Consider the following 17,049-nt stretch of genomic DNA (forward strand, 5'->3'; position numbering starts at 1 on the left):
GTTGAACCTGCACCCTCAGCAGTGAGAGCATGGAGTCCTAACCACTGGACCGCCAGGGAATTCCCCCAGACTTTCATAAAAGTCCCGGAATTATAGAATTGACTGGAACCCCCTCCATCTGGCCCAGCCCTCCACCTCCAGTGGAATCCCTCCTCTGCTGCCCCTGCAGGGCCTCTCCAGTTGGGGGATGGGCTGTACTGGGACGTCTAACTGGCAGGAAAGGCTCCAATCGCTGACCGCGTTCCGCCCCCCGCGGCCTCCTCACTGGTCTCGTCCTGCCCCGTGGGGTCACCTCAAGTGTCCCCTCTTCCTCCGCCGCAGGAGCCTGCCCCGTCCCGCCCGCTTGTGCGCTGGGCGCGCGGCTGCACTGGCCCGGGTGTGGGTTTCTCTTCCCAGAGCAGACGTCAGCAGCGGCAGCTCCAGCACCAGCAGTTTCAGAAGGAACTGGAGAAGATCCAGCTCCTGCAGCAGCAGCAGCTGCCCTTCCACCCACCTGGAGACGTCGCGGCTCAGGACGCCGAGCTCCTGGACTCGTGCGGCCAGTACTCGGAGAGCTCGGCCACCAGCAGCCCCAGCACGTCCCCCAGAGTCTCCAACCACTCCCTCCACTCCAGCGGCTCCACCTCCAAGGCCGCCACCAGCCCCTTCCCGGAGCAGGATGACGAGGGTAAAGCGAGTTGCTGTTTTGGTGCCGCCTTCTCTTTCGTTGGAGCACGACCCAAGGACCGTAAAGCCCCATGCCCTTCCTGGGGGTCTCCAGGGGATTATGAAGTGCTGTCCCCAAGGGTTCACCGAGGTCTCACCCGCCCCCCCCACTCCGGGAGCTGGGCTTCTGCCCCATCCCGAGGCCTCTCCCCCGCAGAGGGAGCCACCGTGGCCCTCCCTCCATCTTGCTGCACAAAGGGCTGAGAGTCGCTGCTGACCAGAGGTGCACTGGCCCTCTGGTTCGAGAGCATCCCTGAGGCCGGCCAGTGGCCACGTGTAAAGGTGCAGCTGTTGATCTGCTTTCATCCGGGAGGTGGGCTCAGGCCGGCGGTCAGGGCTGGTATTCCGAGGGGATTGATGCAGAGCCAGTGCAGGAGACCCCAGAGTCCTGAGTCTCAGGCTGGACACTCTGCTACTGGTCTCTCCATTGCACGCATCCCCCGGCACTACCTGCATGTTTCCGGTGCAGACCTTTGGGTGGATCTGTAGAGAAGCCCTGTCTTCAGGCTTCTGTCCTCACAGTAATGAAAGTAAAAGCCGGAACAGAGGGCAGGGGCGGGCGAGGAGGTGGCCCTGGGCGTGACTGGGGAGTGGGCCCAACAGCTCCTGCTCGCCAGGGCCCCAGGGGCGTAAAACCTCTGAATCCTCATCCCTCAGTCTGAGCTCAGGAAGCTTGTAGCCACTCTAGCCTCAAGGCTGTTTAGGTTATGTTTGTCCTTTTTTCTGTTCTGTCCCAGATGAGGAAACCAGCATGGTGATGGTTGGGAAAATCTCATTCTGTCCGAAGGACGTCCTGGGCCACGGAGCCGAGGGCACAATTGTGTACCGGTGAGTGGCCTGGAGAGCCCTGAGCCTTCACCACCTCACGTGCAAGCTCCCGTCGGCTCCAGGGGCACAGTGGGGTCATCGCAGTGACCAGATGGAAGAGTTCCCCACAGAGGGAAGTGATGGCCGCGGGGCCGCTGGGTGGTTGGTCAGGGCCCCCCGGGCTGTGAGGCCTTTGAGGCAGCCGCTGCGTCAGGCGGAAGGAGTCCCGCAGGCCCAGGGTTCTCCTGGCGTTTCCACAGCCAACCCCGCTCGCTCCTCGTCCCGCAGTGGCATGTTTGACAACCGCGACGTGGCCGTCAAGAGGATCCTCCCCGAGTGTTTTAGTTTCGCAGACCGTGAGGTCCAGCTGCTGCGAGAGTCGGACGAGCACCCAAACGTGATCCGTTACTTCTGCACCGAGAGGGACCGGCAGTTCCAGTACATCGCCATTGAGCTGTGCGCGGCCACCCTGCAGGAGGTGGGTGGCCCCAGGTCACCGACGGCTCCCTTTCTCCCGGCAGCTCGGGCGCAGTTTTAGGGACTGCCAGTTTATTTATTTTTTAAATTTCTTTTTAGTAACTTTATTGAGGTTACAATACAACGTATTCGTTTTAAATGTACGGTTTGTTGCATGCTGACAAGGGTATGTACCCATTTTAACCACCAACAGTGGAAATGTAGAGCACTTTCCTCTCCCCAGATTTAGTTGTGTGGTCCCCTCGGCTGCCTGGGGCAGTCTGTGGTTGCACTTGGTACCTCTCTCCCTCTTGGCCTCCAGGAAACCTGGTCGGTCCTTCCTCCCATCGCCGGTCAGGGCTGGTGTGGGCTAGGAGGATGCTAGTTGATGACTTGTGTCATTAAGATCATCCATGGAACCCCTTTTGCTCAGTTTCCAGGCTGTGCGACTATTTCAGTATCATTTGACTTCACTGCAGGCTTACCTGTATGAGGCAATGAACTTGGGTTTCTTACCCTCTCATCATCTCGTTATGAACTAGTAAGCTGGAGCTTTGTTTGTTTGCTTGTTTAAGTCAGTCTTTCAGGGGAAAAGAAAGTGCTGGAAAATACGGATTTGAACGGAGAATATTGTCAGTGAAACTTCCCATTTCTTTGTTAAGATGTGATCAAAGAAAACGAGCTGACCCAATACCGAATGTTAATTGAAGCAAAAACCTTCGGGCCGAATTTTTCTAAACAAAATTGAATCCCTTGAAAACAGAGGGAGAGAAAGTATGCCGAGGAGCCAGGTCCCGCGGGCCCTGTGCCGTGACCCGGCCTCCACGTCTCTTGCAGTACGTTGAACAGAAGGACTTTGCCCACCTCGGCCTGGAGCCCATCACCCTGCTGCAGCAGACCACCTCAGGCCTGGCCCACCTGCACTCCCTCAACATCGGTGAGAAGCCTCCCCTTACCAGGCGGGGTGACAGCTTGCTCAGGTGGGCCTTGCCTCTGTCGAAGCTCTTTGCTGCCTCACGGGGTCCCTGTTGTTGAAGAAAGAGAGGACGTAACACACGTGAGAGCCAGAACCTTTACAGGCAGCAGCGGGTCTGCTGAGACTCTGAGGAGGGCGCGTCCCCGTCGCGGAAGGAGCCCAAGCTCGGGGACTAACCTGGAGTTCTGTGTTAGTTCACAGAGACCTGAAGCCACACAACATCCTGCTCTCCATGCCCAACGCACACGGCAGGATCAAGGCCATGATCTCCGACTTCGGCCTCTGTAAGAAGCTGGCAGTGGGCAGGCACAGCTTCAGCCGCCGCTCAGGGGTGCCCGGCACAGAAGGCTGGATCGCCCCGGAGATGCTGAGCGAAGACTGCAAGGAGAACCCCGTGAGTGTAGGCGTGGCCCTGTGAAAACTGCGGAAGCAGCCTCTTGTTCCCTGGGGAGGCAGAAGAGCCTCCAGGCCCAGGGGGGCGGGCTGGAGCGCTCACTGCCGCAGGGGGACGTTTCTGTAGCGAAGAGCTTCTCCCCCGGCAGCACTCTGCTGGCACTCTAACACTGTCTCCTGTCCAGAGGAATGAAAGGGGTGAATGTAGGCAGTTGTCTGTTTTCTTCCCCCCCCTACTCTTCCAATCCTTTCCACCCCTATTTTGGGCAACTGGAAAATCAGGACTTGCGTAAGGTGAGCAAACTTCCAGTTTTCATTCTTTTTTTAATTTGTTTTTGTTTTTCCAGCTTTCTGTTTTGAGAATTTTTAGGCATACAGAAAATCGAGAGCAGTGAATACCTCTGTTCCTCTACCTAGATTCAACATTCGTCCGTATTTTTCGCTTTCTGTCTGTTCCTGCAACCATTCGAATATGAGTGGCAGGCCTCCCAGCCCTTTACCTTAAATACTTCAGCACATGTCTCCCAAGGACAGGTCCATTCTACCTCCTAACCACCTCCCTGTGCTCACACCTCAGCCATTAATACTGTTTCCACTGATACCTAGTATTCAATCCATATTCAAGTTTCCCCAGTTGTTCACCAAATGTCTCTTATAGAGCTGGTTTCTGTAAACCAGGACCCAATTAGGTGTGTTTGTTACATTGCACTTGATTCTGTCTCCTTTCATCAACACAGTTCTCCCAGCTTTCTTGTCCCACGACGGTGGCTCTTTGCAGAGTCGGGGCACTTCTCTGTAGAATGCCTCACTCGGGATTCACTCACTCATTTCCTCTTGGTGGTATTTAACTTGTCTGTTCCTTGTATTCCTGTGAACTTGACATAGGTCTAAGGGCTTGACTAGATTCAAGTTAACTGTTTGTGGTAAGAACAGTCCCAGTCGGGTTGTACCATCACTGCATCCCTAATGGTGATGCCGAGTTGAAGCAGCTGGTGCAGGTGGTGACACTGGCATCTCCCCTTTGTTAGGACTGTGTGGGGGCGCTACTCTGGCAGAGTGTGAATATCCCATTATCAACAGTCACTCACCTGATGGTTCAGCATCCATTGGCAATCCTTGCCTGAATCACTTCATTCAGTAGAAATTCTACATTTATTAGCTGACATTTTTCTGTAAGGAAGAACTTTATTTATATTCCTTTTCCCTCTCTCTCTGGACTCATGGATTTAAAAAAAAGAGCAGTATAATCCATTATAGTCCTTATTTATTTTTGTTTGTTTTTGGTTTTGTTCCTATTCCTTTTGATACTCAAATTGTTCCAGTTTGGCCAACAGGAGCCCCTTCACGCTGGCTTCTGCATCCTTTTGCTGAGAACCCAGTCGTGTTTGAGCACCTTGCTTTCTAGCCCAGCAAGACACTGGAGGATTATCTGGCGCTCCCCGATCAGACCTGGATGGGATCAGCCATCCTAAAATAGATTAGATTCAGTGGAGCCTCTTATCCTACTCACTGGGGACCGCAGCTGGTCAGTTAATCATAAGGAAATACATATACACCTTAAACATCTTATTTTAACTTTAAGTAAGTAATGTGACTCTTTAAGGAAGTCTTTGATGTAAGACAAGATCTTTTTTTGACTTGGGTCCAACTGAATGGAGTTGTTCGTTTCCTGTCTTGCATGAAGCACACTCACATGCCTTCTGTGACTTCTAGATCGAGACTCAGACATTTCAGACACCTCCTAAGCGATTTGAAAGCAGAATCCTAGCTTTCAGCTATTTGTGTCCCGTCGCTTACAGTTGAGTCTCCCACATCTAATTCCACAGCAGTTTTTGTAGCAACTCCCTCGCATTGAGTCTTTCCAAAGACTCAGCTTACCTCAAACTTGGCGGCCCGTGTATTTTATCAGCTTACAGAGTATTTAAACTGCAAGGACAAGTGGCAGAGATGAGTTTGGGAAAGAACATAACTGAGCCTAGAGATGAGCCCATAGAGGTGGGGGCAGAGGGGCCCAGCACGTGGGACGCAAGCCCCCAGGGGGCAGCATGAGCGGTGAGGGTGATGGGGAATCAGGCAGCATGGGCTGCGGAAAACGGAAAATGCGGAGCATTAACGACGCAGTCAGTAGGTGAGAAGTGGCCACCAGGTGAGCGCGTCAGTGGTGGTGGACTTGTTCCTCCTGTCCTGAATCCGTCACCCACCTAAGGAACATTCTGGTGAAGTAGAACAAAGATGACTGGGCTCGGGAATAAGACCTGCATCTTGTCCTGGTTTGTCGCTATCCAGCAGTGACCCTGGGCTTGTCATTGAGCCTTTCTGTCCGTGTCTTCATCTGGGGATGGTGACATTTGCTCTGCTCACCTCACAGGGCTCTTGTGAAGGGTGGGTTTTCTCCAGCGTGGAAGGTGACGAGCTCCTGGCTTTCTCTCGCCGGAGCCTCACGCTGTCTGGTGGAGAATCCGAGTGGCGGGGCCCGACGTGAGGGACCCAAGCCGTGCTCGGGAACCACCGCTGTGTTACACCCCATGCAGACAAGCTAGACATCCTACACGCACATTTCATCTGTAGGAATGCAGTGGTTTCACGGGATAAGTGAGACGTGTTATTAGATAACATCAAAGTGAGCTCACTGGAAACTTGTTAAATAATCTTTTTCTGGGAACCAAAAACTCTTTTTTTTTTTTTTTTTTTTTGGCCATGCCACGGGGCTTGCGGGATCTTAGTTCCCTGACCAGGGATCAAACCCGCGCCCTCGGCAGTGAAAGTGTGGAGTCCTAACCACTGGACCACCAGGGTATTCCTACCAAAAACTATTTTTATTTCGTTTATTAACCCAGTGTTAAGACCTGTCATATGTGGGCGCCTTGCAAGTCCCTGGGGGTACAACAGGGAAGCGAACGCACAGAAATCCCTGCCCACGAGGAGTTCCGTGCCGGCTGGGTGAAGAATAGCTAGCAGCAAGGAGGGAGCGTCCTGTGGGCCGAACACTGGTTTGAGCCACCGTTTTCACGCTTAATGTGTGCATCTAATCTTCACAACAGCCCCACGGGGTCATCCTCATTTCATGGTCACGGATGCTGAGGCGCAGGGTGACCAGGGGGCTTCCCAGGGCCAGTGGCAGAGCCAGCGGGCATCCCAGGCACTGGCTCCAGAGCGCAGTTCCCCACTGGGACCTCCAGCGCTCGTGTGGCACCTGCAGGGCGCCCAGCTCTGCTCTGAGGCCATCAGAACCGTCAGCCGGTTCTCCCAAGGCACCTTCTAGGTGGAAGAATCAGCAGCAGCACCCCCTTCCTCTGCTGCTGAGTTAGGATGAGAATTCTCCCCTGAAGGCCTGTGATGGCCCGCGTTTCTTTCCAGACCTGCACGGTGGACATCTTCTCTGCGGGCTGCGTCTTTTACTACGTGATCTCTGAGGGCAGCCACCCTTTTGGCAAGTCCCTGCAGCGGCAGGCCAACATCCTCCTGGGCGCCTGCAGCCTGGACTGCCTGCACCCTGAGAAGCACGGTGAGCGGGCCGCAGGGCTGGGGGGCCTCGGGAGCGGCCCCTGCGGGCGGGCGGCGGTGGAACCGGCTCTGACTCCCCAGAGGCCCTTCTTTCCAGCTGCTCGCCCTGTGGGCCTCAGTGAACTGACGACTGGGTCCAGAGCCGGTGGAGGGCTGGGTAGGGTGTCCTCGAAGCGCCACCTTCTGAAGCCAAGCAGCGCCCAGGTTCCTTCAGGTCACACGATGACCTGTGTGAGCTGGGTAAGGCCCCCCTTGGGGGACCTCTGTTTTCCAGCTTGTGGCTCGTGAGGGTTAAATAATCTGAGGTCCCTTCCTGCCCTGACGTCTGGGGAGACGGAAAGGCCATGCTGCATACACTGGGCTCTCACGTGTGGGCCAGTGGTCAGCGTGTGCGGCCTGGGCTGAGGACAGATGGGCCGGGTCCTCGCTCTCCAGGCACGCAGGTGACAAGTCTTTCTGCCTGACTTCAGGGTTTCCCACATTATAATTGGCCCGTGACACCCCACTGTTGCCTTTTGAAAAAATTTAAACTGTCTTACTGTTTTGCTCATGGATTAATTTTCCTTATTCCCTGGAGACAAAACAGATGAGCATACAGGCCCAGAATCCCATTATACAGTGATGAATGACGGCTGCTCATACCTTTGTATATATTATTCTGATCATCCATCTAGACGTGTATGCATATTTTTATAAAAATGGGGTTAAATAGTGCATAGTATCTTGCAGCATGCTCGTTTTTGAACTTCATCTTGACTCTCTCTGCGTCCGTCCGCGTTCAGCCAGCACGTCATCCTGGTGGCCCACAGTCCAGCGCGTGGAGGCACAATGGTGTCACCCGAGCCTCTGATATCGAGTATTTCCAATCACTCTTTTTCACTCACCGCGCGGGGAGGGCTCTCCTTAGCTGAAGTCTCATGCAAGCGCTTATGTTATTGGATTGAGTTCCTGTCCGTAGAACCTTGAGTCACAGGGCATGCAGACTGTCAGGGTTTTGGGTATTTGCTTGTGGCTTTAGGCTGGTAATAATGAGTCGCATGTTTATTTTCCTCCTTTGTAGAAGACGTTATTGCCCGGGAGTTAATAGAGAAGATGATTGCGATGGATCCTCAGAAGCGCCCGTCAGCGAAGCACGTGCTGAAACACCCGTTCTTCTGGAGCCTAGAAAAGCAGCTCCAGTTCTTCCAGGTGGAGACATTTGTTTTCTTTATCAAAAATCTTCATGTAACCTTTCCAGTTTTTTTCCCAGAAACTACAGCAAAGGCCAAAGAATAAAACAAATGACCCCATAATTCCATAACCGAGAGATAACCACAGTTGACATTTTAATATATTTTCTTCATACGGGCAGACCGGGTTTGGCTCCAGACCACCCTGATAAAGCAAATATCGCAATAAAGTGAGTCACATGAACTTTTTGGGTTCCCGGTACATATAAGAGTTCATGTTTACACTATACTGTACTCTAAGTGTGCGATAACATTACGTCTGAGGTCAGGTGTCTTCCAGGGACCTTCAGACTAGCCAGGTCACTTTGTTGTGTGTGTTTTTTTTTAAACATTATTAACATTTTTTGATTAATGTCCTTTTTATTTATTTATTTATTTATTTGGCTGCGCCAGGTCTTAGTTGTGGCACGCGGGTTCCCTAGTCTCAGCATGTGGGTTCTTTAGTTGCGGCATGTGAACTCTTAGTTGCGGCATGCATGTGGGATCTAGTTCCCCGACCAGGGATCGAAGCCGGGCCTCCTGCATTGGGAGCACAGAGCCTTAGCCACTGGACCACCAGGGAAGTCCCTAGCCAGGTCACTTTGATGATGACAAGATGTAGAGCAGGAATGAAGCTCACACAAAGGGACCTTCACCCCCCCAGGGTTAGGATGTAAACTCTCAGCATCTCCAAGCCACGTGTCTTGCGAACACCCCCGGCTTCCGTCCGCGTCACTAGCTCTACCGACTTTGCAGCTCAGCACCGTGTGCCCCCCCGTGTACCCGAGTTGACCGTCAATCCCCCCCACAAGGCTTTCTTCCCGCAACTGCAAGCTAGACGGTCATCTTCTGACTGACTGACTTCATCTTCGTCAAAGAAAGAAAAGACTATGGGCCCCATGAGGCTGCTTGGTGGACCTGTCTGTCTCACTGGCGGGGGCTCAGAGAGGCCCGTGCTCAGGTGCATACCTCGGACCCCGCGCAGGATTTAGATCCAGGGCCGGGGCCTCCAGAGCCCACACTCTTGTCACCAGCTTTTCTCCTCTGAAAGAAGTCTTGGCGTCATCTGTCTTTCCTAATTGTTTGAATGAGGAGTGACAACCCTGCATCAGTCATGGCTCTGAGCATGTCCTGTTCCAGTGGGTACACAAAAGTCACAGGATGCGAATCAAAATGGACCTTTTTTTTTTTTGGTTCATTGATGAATTCGGATTGCACACGTAGCCCTGTGTGGCATGTATGTGTGAAACACGGGCGAGGCACCGCGGGTCTGAGGTGGAGATAGTCCGTGTGGGCCTCTCCTCAGCGAGTGGCAGACGGGGCTGCTCCCGGGGAAGAGGTGATGGACAGAGGAGAAGGCAGGACGCTTGCTGCCCGGCTCTGGGCTGGGGCTCGGCAGGGGTGGCCGTCCCGGCACTCAGAGTGTCCGTCCTCTGGCTCTCAGAGCCTCTGCGCACTGACTTTTCCCTGTTGCCCTGTCTCCCTCCCAGGACGTGAGTGACCGGATAGAGAAGGAGTCCCTAGACGGCCCGATCGTGAAGCAGCTGGAGCGCGGCGGGCGGGCTGTGGTGAAGATGGACTGGAGGGAGAATATCACAGTCCCCCTGCAGACAGGTGACCTCGCGGCGCCCCTGGGGTCAGTGTTGGTGGAAGTGGTTCAGAAGCAGCAGCTGTTTCTGAGAAGCGGACTTGGAAACGGCAACTCCAGGCCGTTTGGGGCTCCAAACACCGCTTCTGGGATTGAGGCTTCCCGTGGTTTGGATACAGGTCGTACCGTTGCTCTGACGTGTGTCCCAGTTGTCTCTCAGAGTGACAGGTTAGTGACAGGTGTCATGCTCTCGGCGGTCATTTCTGATCGCAGGTGAGAAAGGGAGGTGGAATTCAGACTAACACTGCCGCCCTGGGGTTCAGTCTGGGGAAACGCTCCTGTCAGCGACAAGAATGGAGTTAGGTCATGATTTGGTCTGATTGCTTGATCCCCAGTAGCCCCAGGAATTGTTTTCTTTCGAAATCTGTTTGTCTGTTACATTGCCTTCCTTGTTTTTTGCCTAGATCTGCGTAAATTCAGAACCTATAAAGGCGGCTCTGTCCGAGATCTCCTCCGGGCCATGAGAAATAAGGTGAGGGCTATGAGCACACGGGGGGCCGGGCGGGGCCGCGGCGCAGCCCCCCCTGCTCATATCCCTTCTCTGGGGGTCCTCCAGCCCCCCTGGATGAGGACCTCACAGAGGCTGGGAGGCCTTGGCTACACAGGAAACACTAGAGGCTGCTTCTTCCCCTGCGTGAACTTTCTCTCCAGGGAGGATGAGGCGGGGACACAGGTCACAGTGCAGCCTCTGCTAGAAGCGGGCTCCCGGGTGCTACATCCTTTGCTGACTTGTTTGGTGCCTGGATCTGCACCGATAAACTCCTTCTGACGGGGCCCTTCCCACCCGGGGCTGGCCCCGTCCTCCCCGCGCCGGCCTCGCTGGGCTCCGAGGCCTCCCCCGAGGGCGGGGAAGCGGCACCAGGAGCGGGAGGGTGGTTCCTTTACCCCGCCTAACGGTCGGTCTTCCTTGAGCGAGGGTCTTGCCCGGGTCCCGCGGGCTCCTCTCTGCTGACCGTGGGTCTGTGTCCCCCCCGGTCCCGTCTACAGAAGCACCACTACCGGGAACTGCCCGAGGAGGTGCGGGAGACGCTGGGCCCCCTCCCCGACGGCTTCGTGCGCTACTTCACCTCGCGCTTCCCCCACCTCCTCTCCCACACCTACCGGGCCATGGAGCTGTGCCGCCACGAGAGGCCCTTCCAGCCCTACTACCACGAGCCCCCCGAGCCCCGGCCCCCAGTGACTCCAGACGCCCCCTGAGCCAGGCGGCCTCCGTGCCGGTGGCCCCGCTGGGACCGAGGGCCGGATCTCTACAAGCCACAGCCTGGCGTCTCCTGCCGAGCAGGGAGACCAGGCTCCAAAGCCAAGTGCCTCGAGCTGCCTGCTCTGCAGCCAGCAGGGGAGGATGCTGACCCCGGGAAGTGGGAGACGTGACCCCGCCCCCCTCCCGACCCACGAGGGAGCTGGGAAGACATTGGCCGTGAAAGCTTGACCATCGGGGGACGGCTGCGAAGGAGGGCCATTCCCAGAGGCAGAGAGGAACACCCTCTGCCTTCTCCTGGATGAACTCGCTTCACACTCGCGTTTCTTTTAAAACTTCCTGTGAGATGCCAGTCTGTGGGCCTTTAAGGAAGAGAGCTGAGGGAACCCTCAGTGGTGCCTACGTGCTGGGCCCGGGAGCATCTCTCTCTTGGACCAGCCGGGCCGAGGTGCACTAAGTGCAGCCTCTGCTAGAAGCAGGGCTCCGGAGGAGAGGGTGCCCAGGAGGAGGAGGACCTTCAGAGGGCGTCACCCCCAGGGATCGGAGATGCCTCACTGATCACAGACGCGCCCACAGGTTCCCAGGTCACTGTAACCAGTGTTTCCTCGGGGGTGGCGAGAGCCTTGAGGGTGGGGACGCGGTGTGGGGAGAGGCCAGCCTGGAACTCTGGAAGGTGAGTCTGTGTCTGCGGGTCTCTCAGAAACAAAGAGGCTGCTGCGTTCTCAGACAGCTGTGGCCCAGGGCACGGGTGGCCCGAATGGTGGCCTTTGGTGGAGTCGTGCCCTGGGGCGCTTGGAGATGTTTAGGAGCATTTGTGGGCAAGAGGTGATAAGTCCCCTGGCCTTGAAGGAAAGCAGCTCCGACCCAGGCAGGGACAGGCCTTTGGGACCAGAGGGGAGCAGGCCAGGTGGGACACTCACGGCCCCCCGGGGAGAGCCCTGGCCAGCAGGTAGGCAATGAGGCTGCTCTGTCCCTGGGGCCGGAAGGACGGGCCAGGGGTTAGAGGGCCAAGGCCAGGGTCACCACACACTTTGTGGGCAGGCTTTTATGTTTCTCTTGGCAGATTTTAATAACTTTATATTTTGATCATACTGTAGAATGCTACGTTAGCGTGAGCTAAACTTAACTTGAAGCTTGTGAGGAAGTAATGCAAGATATAGAATACATCTTCTATTTTGTAAGGTACGCAAAGTCCCATCCCCTCCAGAAACAGTGTTCATATGTAGAACATTCTCTAATGCTGACGAGTAAAACGTTATAGCAACACTGTATACATGTATGAAAATAATATTCTCTAAATTATGTCAATACCGTGGGGTTTTTTCCCCCTAAAATTAATATAATTTTTAACTTTAGTTTTAGTCAAAAATTCCTCTGTCTTTTCTCTACCGAGAGCCTTAGAGGTTAAATGCAATCAGGGTACCATGTAAGGAAGCGTTTTACGTGTACTTTCTCCAGCCAGGGGAGTGGATCATTGCAGTTCGGTCCTAGTGAACCCAGAGACTCCACTCAGGAGGAAGAATGTTACTGTCTAGTTTTACTAACTGACAGAGAAATCGCTGTTTCCTCTCCTTGTAAGACGTTTTCTGGTGGTGGATTTGAATGAGGGCCACTCATCAAAAGCACTCATTCTGCCTTCAGAGAGTTCAGTTCCCTTCCTTTCCTAATGCCTAACGTCACTTTTTTTCCTTTTCTCCTTTAATATTATCCTACATCTTTAAACCTCATCAGTTACCTCATTTAGACCTGGGAGCCCCGGCATCCTTGGTCAGCATCGTGGTGTCTTGTACCACGCTGCCCGTTTTTCACAGCCGGACGGTTTTCTTCTCCCCCCCCTGATGCTCCTGGGCCAGCCCCCTCCCGCGCTGTTCTGTGGCGGCTCTGCAGGTCGCTTTGCCGCCGGGCCTGATGGTGAGACAGTACGAGGTGGAGAAGGTGCCACGAGCGATTTAAAGGACCGTCAGCTTCCTGTGTTGGGGGCAGTGGTGGGCGGGGCAGCTGCCTTGCCTCGTGGTCGCTGCTGAATGTTCTCTCTGGGGAGTAGCCAGGTCATTCTCAGCAGCGCAGGGTTTATGTCATCTCTCTGTTTTGGCCCAGCTTGCCTCCAGGACAGCTTTTTAAAAAATTCCTCTTCTGCTTGCAATACTAGTTTTTAACCACCCAACTTTCTCAAACTCATTTATTCAATGTATTTTATTTGAGCACTTACTATATGAGCTGGACAGGATATCGCATGCTAGGGACACAGGTGAACAAAATAGGCAAAACCTTGGCTTTCATACGAGCCAGTGATAGAGAGACGGCAGTGAGTAGATATCAGTGCTGCGAAGAAGATGCGGGCGTGGGGAAGGGTGTGCATTTGGGGTTTTCACCCATCAGATCCAGGGTCAGATTGCCTTCTGTCCACCTTCTCTCCGTCACCTTTGGGAACCCAGTCACCCGTCAGTCCTCCAAGTGGCTTGAAAAGGTCTCTTGTGGGCACCATCTGGTTTATCCCATCCTGGTCTCTAGAATTCTGGTTTCCTGTTGTGCTCAGCGCAGCGGGAAGGTGTCTTTCTTTCTCGAAAAGAGGGTTCTGCAGCCTGCCACGTGTCCTGTCACTGCTGAGCTGTTTGATCTTTAGTACGATTCTTGGAAGGCTGTTTGACTTTTTACAAGTACACCATCTTCATCTTTAAGACAGAATTTATTCGCGTCTGTTAGGGATCCCAAGGACACCATAATCTATTTAAATCTTGTGTTGACCCTGGTATTGAATCTGTCTTTGGCACACCTGCCAGAATTCTCATGTTGCTTACTGAGTCCTTTTAACTTCAATTTTTAGAGAGCTCCACCTGTCACTGGGCACCAGAGCGTCTGCACTCTTGGGAATCATTGGTGTTACATGATAAGTCGCTAAACCACCTGGTGGCTGATGTATAAAATCCCAGATGCAAAGGTCCCCTCCCATCTCCCCCTCACTCAGTGCAAGAGCCGTCATAGGCTCTTCCCAGGGAGACATTATTCCGACCCATTACATGTATTTCAGTGGAAGAGCCACAGGTTAGCGGGTCCAGCAAAGTGTTTCCTTCCCACCAACTGGAGAAGAAAGGTCCTTATCAGAGCTCGCCCTGATCCTTTGGGGGAGGTTTTGTGTGAACGCGATTCATTTATCACCGCAGTGAAAGAGATGAACTGGTGGTTGATCTGACCTCAAAGGTGTGGGGGGCCTTTGGGTTGCAGGGCTTTGTCCTCTTGGCCACTTTCTTCTCTGAAGTTGGACTGTGGCCAGGCTTGGATTTCCCAGGGCTGTTCTCACTGTGCATCTCTGTTCATCGGATCCTCAGCCTTGAAGTCCTCCAGGAAGGTGGGCTGGTTCCGTTTTCACAGCCTTCTGTGCGGGAAGACAGAGCACAGCACACCCGTAAGGAGCCTCTTTAAATTCTCTTTAGCTTTCTCTCTGCTCACTTAGCTTCTGAAACCCCTCTTCCTCGTATTTTCCAGTGTTCCTTTTCCTTGGCCACCCTTCACCATCCTGGAGTAGTTGTTTCAGTCGACTGTGGTCTGGCGCGTTGGCCTTGCCAGGAAGAAAGTTGCCAGGTGTCCTGTACAGATGAGCCAGAATTCCGCCTTCCAGTGTTGGACCCGTTATCCTTTAAACCAAAGTGTCTTCTCTTCCTGTACTTGGTTTTCCTTTATGAAACAGTGATTTCCACGAGTAACAGGTCCCGATTTTTTTTATCGGCACTTAAATCCTCTCTGTATTCATTGGAAAACCACAAAGACAGCATCTGCGACGAGCCTCCCCCCTAGAGCAGCCTTAACCAACACTTCCAGCCAAAGTCCCCACCCCACTCGCCTCACCCTGTGCTCTTGAGTGTCTGGCGGGTACAGTATTCCTTTTCAGTGTCCCAGAAGCTGTGACGGGGGAGTCCCCGCTTTACCTAGAAAGCATTACCAGTCAACTCTGCAGCATTCGCAGATGCAAACCTTATGTAGTGTTCTTTTTTGCAATGGCCTATTTATTTAACCTATTTATATTTATTTAATTTTTACTCTGAAGTGTATCCAGTGACAATTGCACTTGCTTAAAGCACATCAGATTTGCTTTGGACAACACCCCTGACCATTTTAAAACTGGAAAAGGAAAAGTTATACTGTATCCTTCCACAGGATGGACGCCTTATAGTAGTTTTGTCATTAAAGGATAAATAATTTGGTTGGGGTAAAAATGTTAATTTTTAAGTGATTTTTTTTTTTTTTTTTGAATTCTGTGCCATTGTGTCTTCTCTGTGGACAGTTAATTGTTTGATGGGTCTGCGTTAATTGTGTGATACAATCCTCTGTGGAACCTAAAATCCTCTTTTTAGCTTAATATTTTATAAACTGCCAGATTGTACAATTTTTATGTGTATTTTTAAAGCTTGATGATGTGAGGGTATCTAAGTTAAACGGCCTATTTTTGTACCTCCTGTACAGTTTTATAATTCTGCTGATTGATAATGGCACCTTATGTTGAGCCAACCTCAAATAAAAGTAGTTTTAGATTTGGAAGCCAGCTCCATCTTCTTAAAGACTTGACCACCACTCTCAGACCAGGGGGTCGTTCTTGGCTGTCTTCCTGGGTAGGAGTCTGGCTGGTGAAGCAGGAGCAATGGGCTTAGCGGGTGGGAGGATGGATGGGAGGGGTGTATTTGTTTACTTGCTGGTGTTCATGGCAGGGTCCGGGGGCTGGAGAGTCCTCCTTCGTTTCTGTGGGCAAAGCTTCCTTGAAACACTGTAGGAAGTCCCCCGAAGTATTGATTTGTGCTGAATTCCAGGAAGGTGGCCATGTTGGGACAGACATGCCTCCTGATGAGGCAGGGTTTGGGGCAGGTGTAAATAGGTTATAGGACCAGGAAATCCGCAAGAGGAAAAACACCAGGGAGGTAACTCAGCCAACACAGCTACGGGAAAGCCACGACCTGTGCGTGTCGGAAGCACATAAGACATCCGCCCAGACGCCAAGGAATGAGCTCAGCAGCCAGTCTGTTGGATTTTAGGGTCCTGCCAACATGCTTTCACCTTCTCTTACCCCATCCGCTCTGGTGAAATCAGAGGAGGCTCTGCTTTCTCTTGCACCACCAGGAAGGGGCTGCTCACAGGAGGACCCCGAGGGCCCACCGGCCGCAGGACGGCGTAGCAGGGGCTCTGCGTGGAGGCTGGCTCCCTGTGCTCTGCCAACCAGCATCCCATCCCCCCACCCCCACCCCCACCCCCGCCCAGTGGGCACCAGGAGTGCACCTGAGAGCCATGGACACACCCTCTGTCCGAAGCGCTGGTCCTTGGATGCAGCCAAATCCAAGGGCGTACGCGGGGCTTCAGGACCCTGTTGGCACCTGCTGGCTGCTTCCTGTTGCTTGATGGCAGCAGAGACAGCTCTTGGGTTCCCCGCAGAGCTATTAAGCCAGGGCTGGGATCGTGTCCTGGACTGGCTAGTAGCACCCTCAGCTGCCCCTGAGAACAGGGAGAGGTGCGGGCCCTCAGGAGGGAGGCCAGCAGGTGGTCAGGCCAGGGCCACAGTCTCAGGGCACTGAGGTAGGGTGTGTCGCTTTCATGCTGAGTCAGTGCAGGGCTGGGAAGAGGATTTTTTTTTCTGAGTGTTTTTGTTATTAAATATATGTGCAGATATACCCAACTGTATTCCATCAGTGAATGCACCTATTTGTACTATCTTTCTATGTTTGTCCCATCTCTCTCACGATGTGTGCTAGACCCATGCCTTAGCTTCACGAGACCGTAACAGCCAACATCACAGCCCAGCCTGCTTGCCCTTCCCGCGGGGCTGGGCACTGCACTGGGGCGTCTGTGCCCCAGTGGCTGGTGGGCCTCATTCCTCTCTCCCTGCAAACCAGTATTTCCCCAAGATCAAGAACATTTAAATGAAATTAGAACATTCTTTAACACCATACACAAAAGCAAGCTCAAAATGGATTAAAGACCTAAATGTAAGGCTAGATACTGTAAAACTCATAGAGGAAAACATAGGCAGAACACTCTCTGACATAAATCGCAGCAGTATCTTTTTCAGTCCATCTCCCAGAGTAATGGAAATAAAAACAAAAATAAACAAATGGGACCTAATGAAACCGAAAAGCTTTTGCACAGCAAGGGAAACCATAAACAAAACGAAAAG

General features: G+C 53.1%; 1 protein-coding gene across 3 annotated transcripts in view; it reads left to right on the forward strand.

Moving 5' to 3' along the window:
- ERN1 (endoplasmic reticulum to nucleus signaling 1) overlaps positions 1-15,428 on the forward strand; it is an 84,347-nt gene extending 68,919 nt beyond the window's left edge. For 2 of the 3 annotated variants that reach the window (XM_059909090.1, XM_059909091.1), the window contains exons 13-22: positions 397-667; positions 1,443-1,533; positions 1,801-1,990; positions 2,806-2,905; positions 3,139-3,338; positions 6,695-6,842; positions 7,902-8,029; positions 9,540-9,663; positions 10,102-10,169; positions 10,685-15,428. In XM_059909090.1, coding sequence (XP_059765073.1) covers positions 397-667; positions 1,443-1,533; positions 1,801-1,990; positions 2,806-2,905; positions 3,139-3,338; positions 6,695-6,842; positions 7,902-8,029; positions 9,540-9,663; positions 10,102-10,169; positions 10,685-10,894 — 1,530 coding nt within the window. In that variant the 3' untranslated portion in view covers positions 10,895-15,428. The remainder of the gene's footprint in view (positions 1-396; positions 668-1,442; positions 1,534-1,800; positions 1,991-2,805; positions 2,906-3,138; positions 3,339-6,694; positions 6,843-7,901; positions 8,030-9,539; positions 9,664-10,101; positions 10,170-10,684) is intronic. The other variant, XR_009499764.1, reaches the window with a different exon arrangement.
- The last annotated feature ends 1,621 nt before the right edge of the window (positions 15,429-17,049 follow it).

This window comes from Balaenoptera ricei, chromosome 20 (assembly GCF_028023285.1).
Source record: "Balaenoptera ricei isolate mBalRic1 chromosome 20, mBalRic1.hap2, whole genome shotgun sequence".
Taxonomy (NCBI): domain Eukaryota; kingdom Metazoa; phylum Chordata; class Mammalia; order Artiodactyla; family Balaenopteridae; genus Balaenoptera; species Balaenoptera ricei.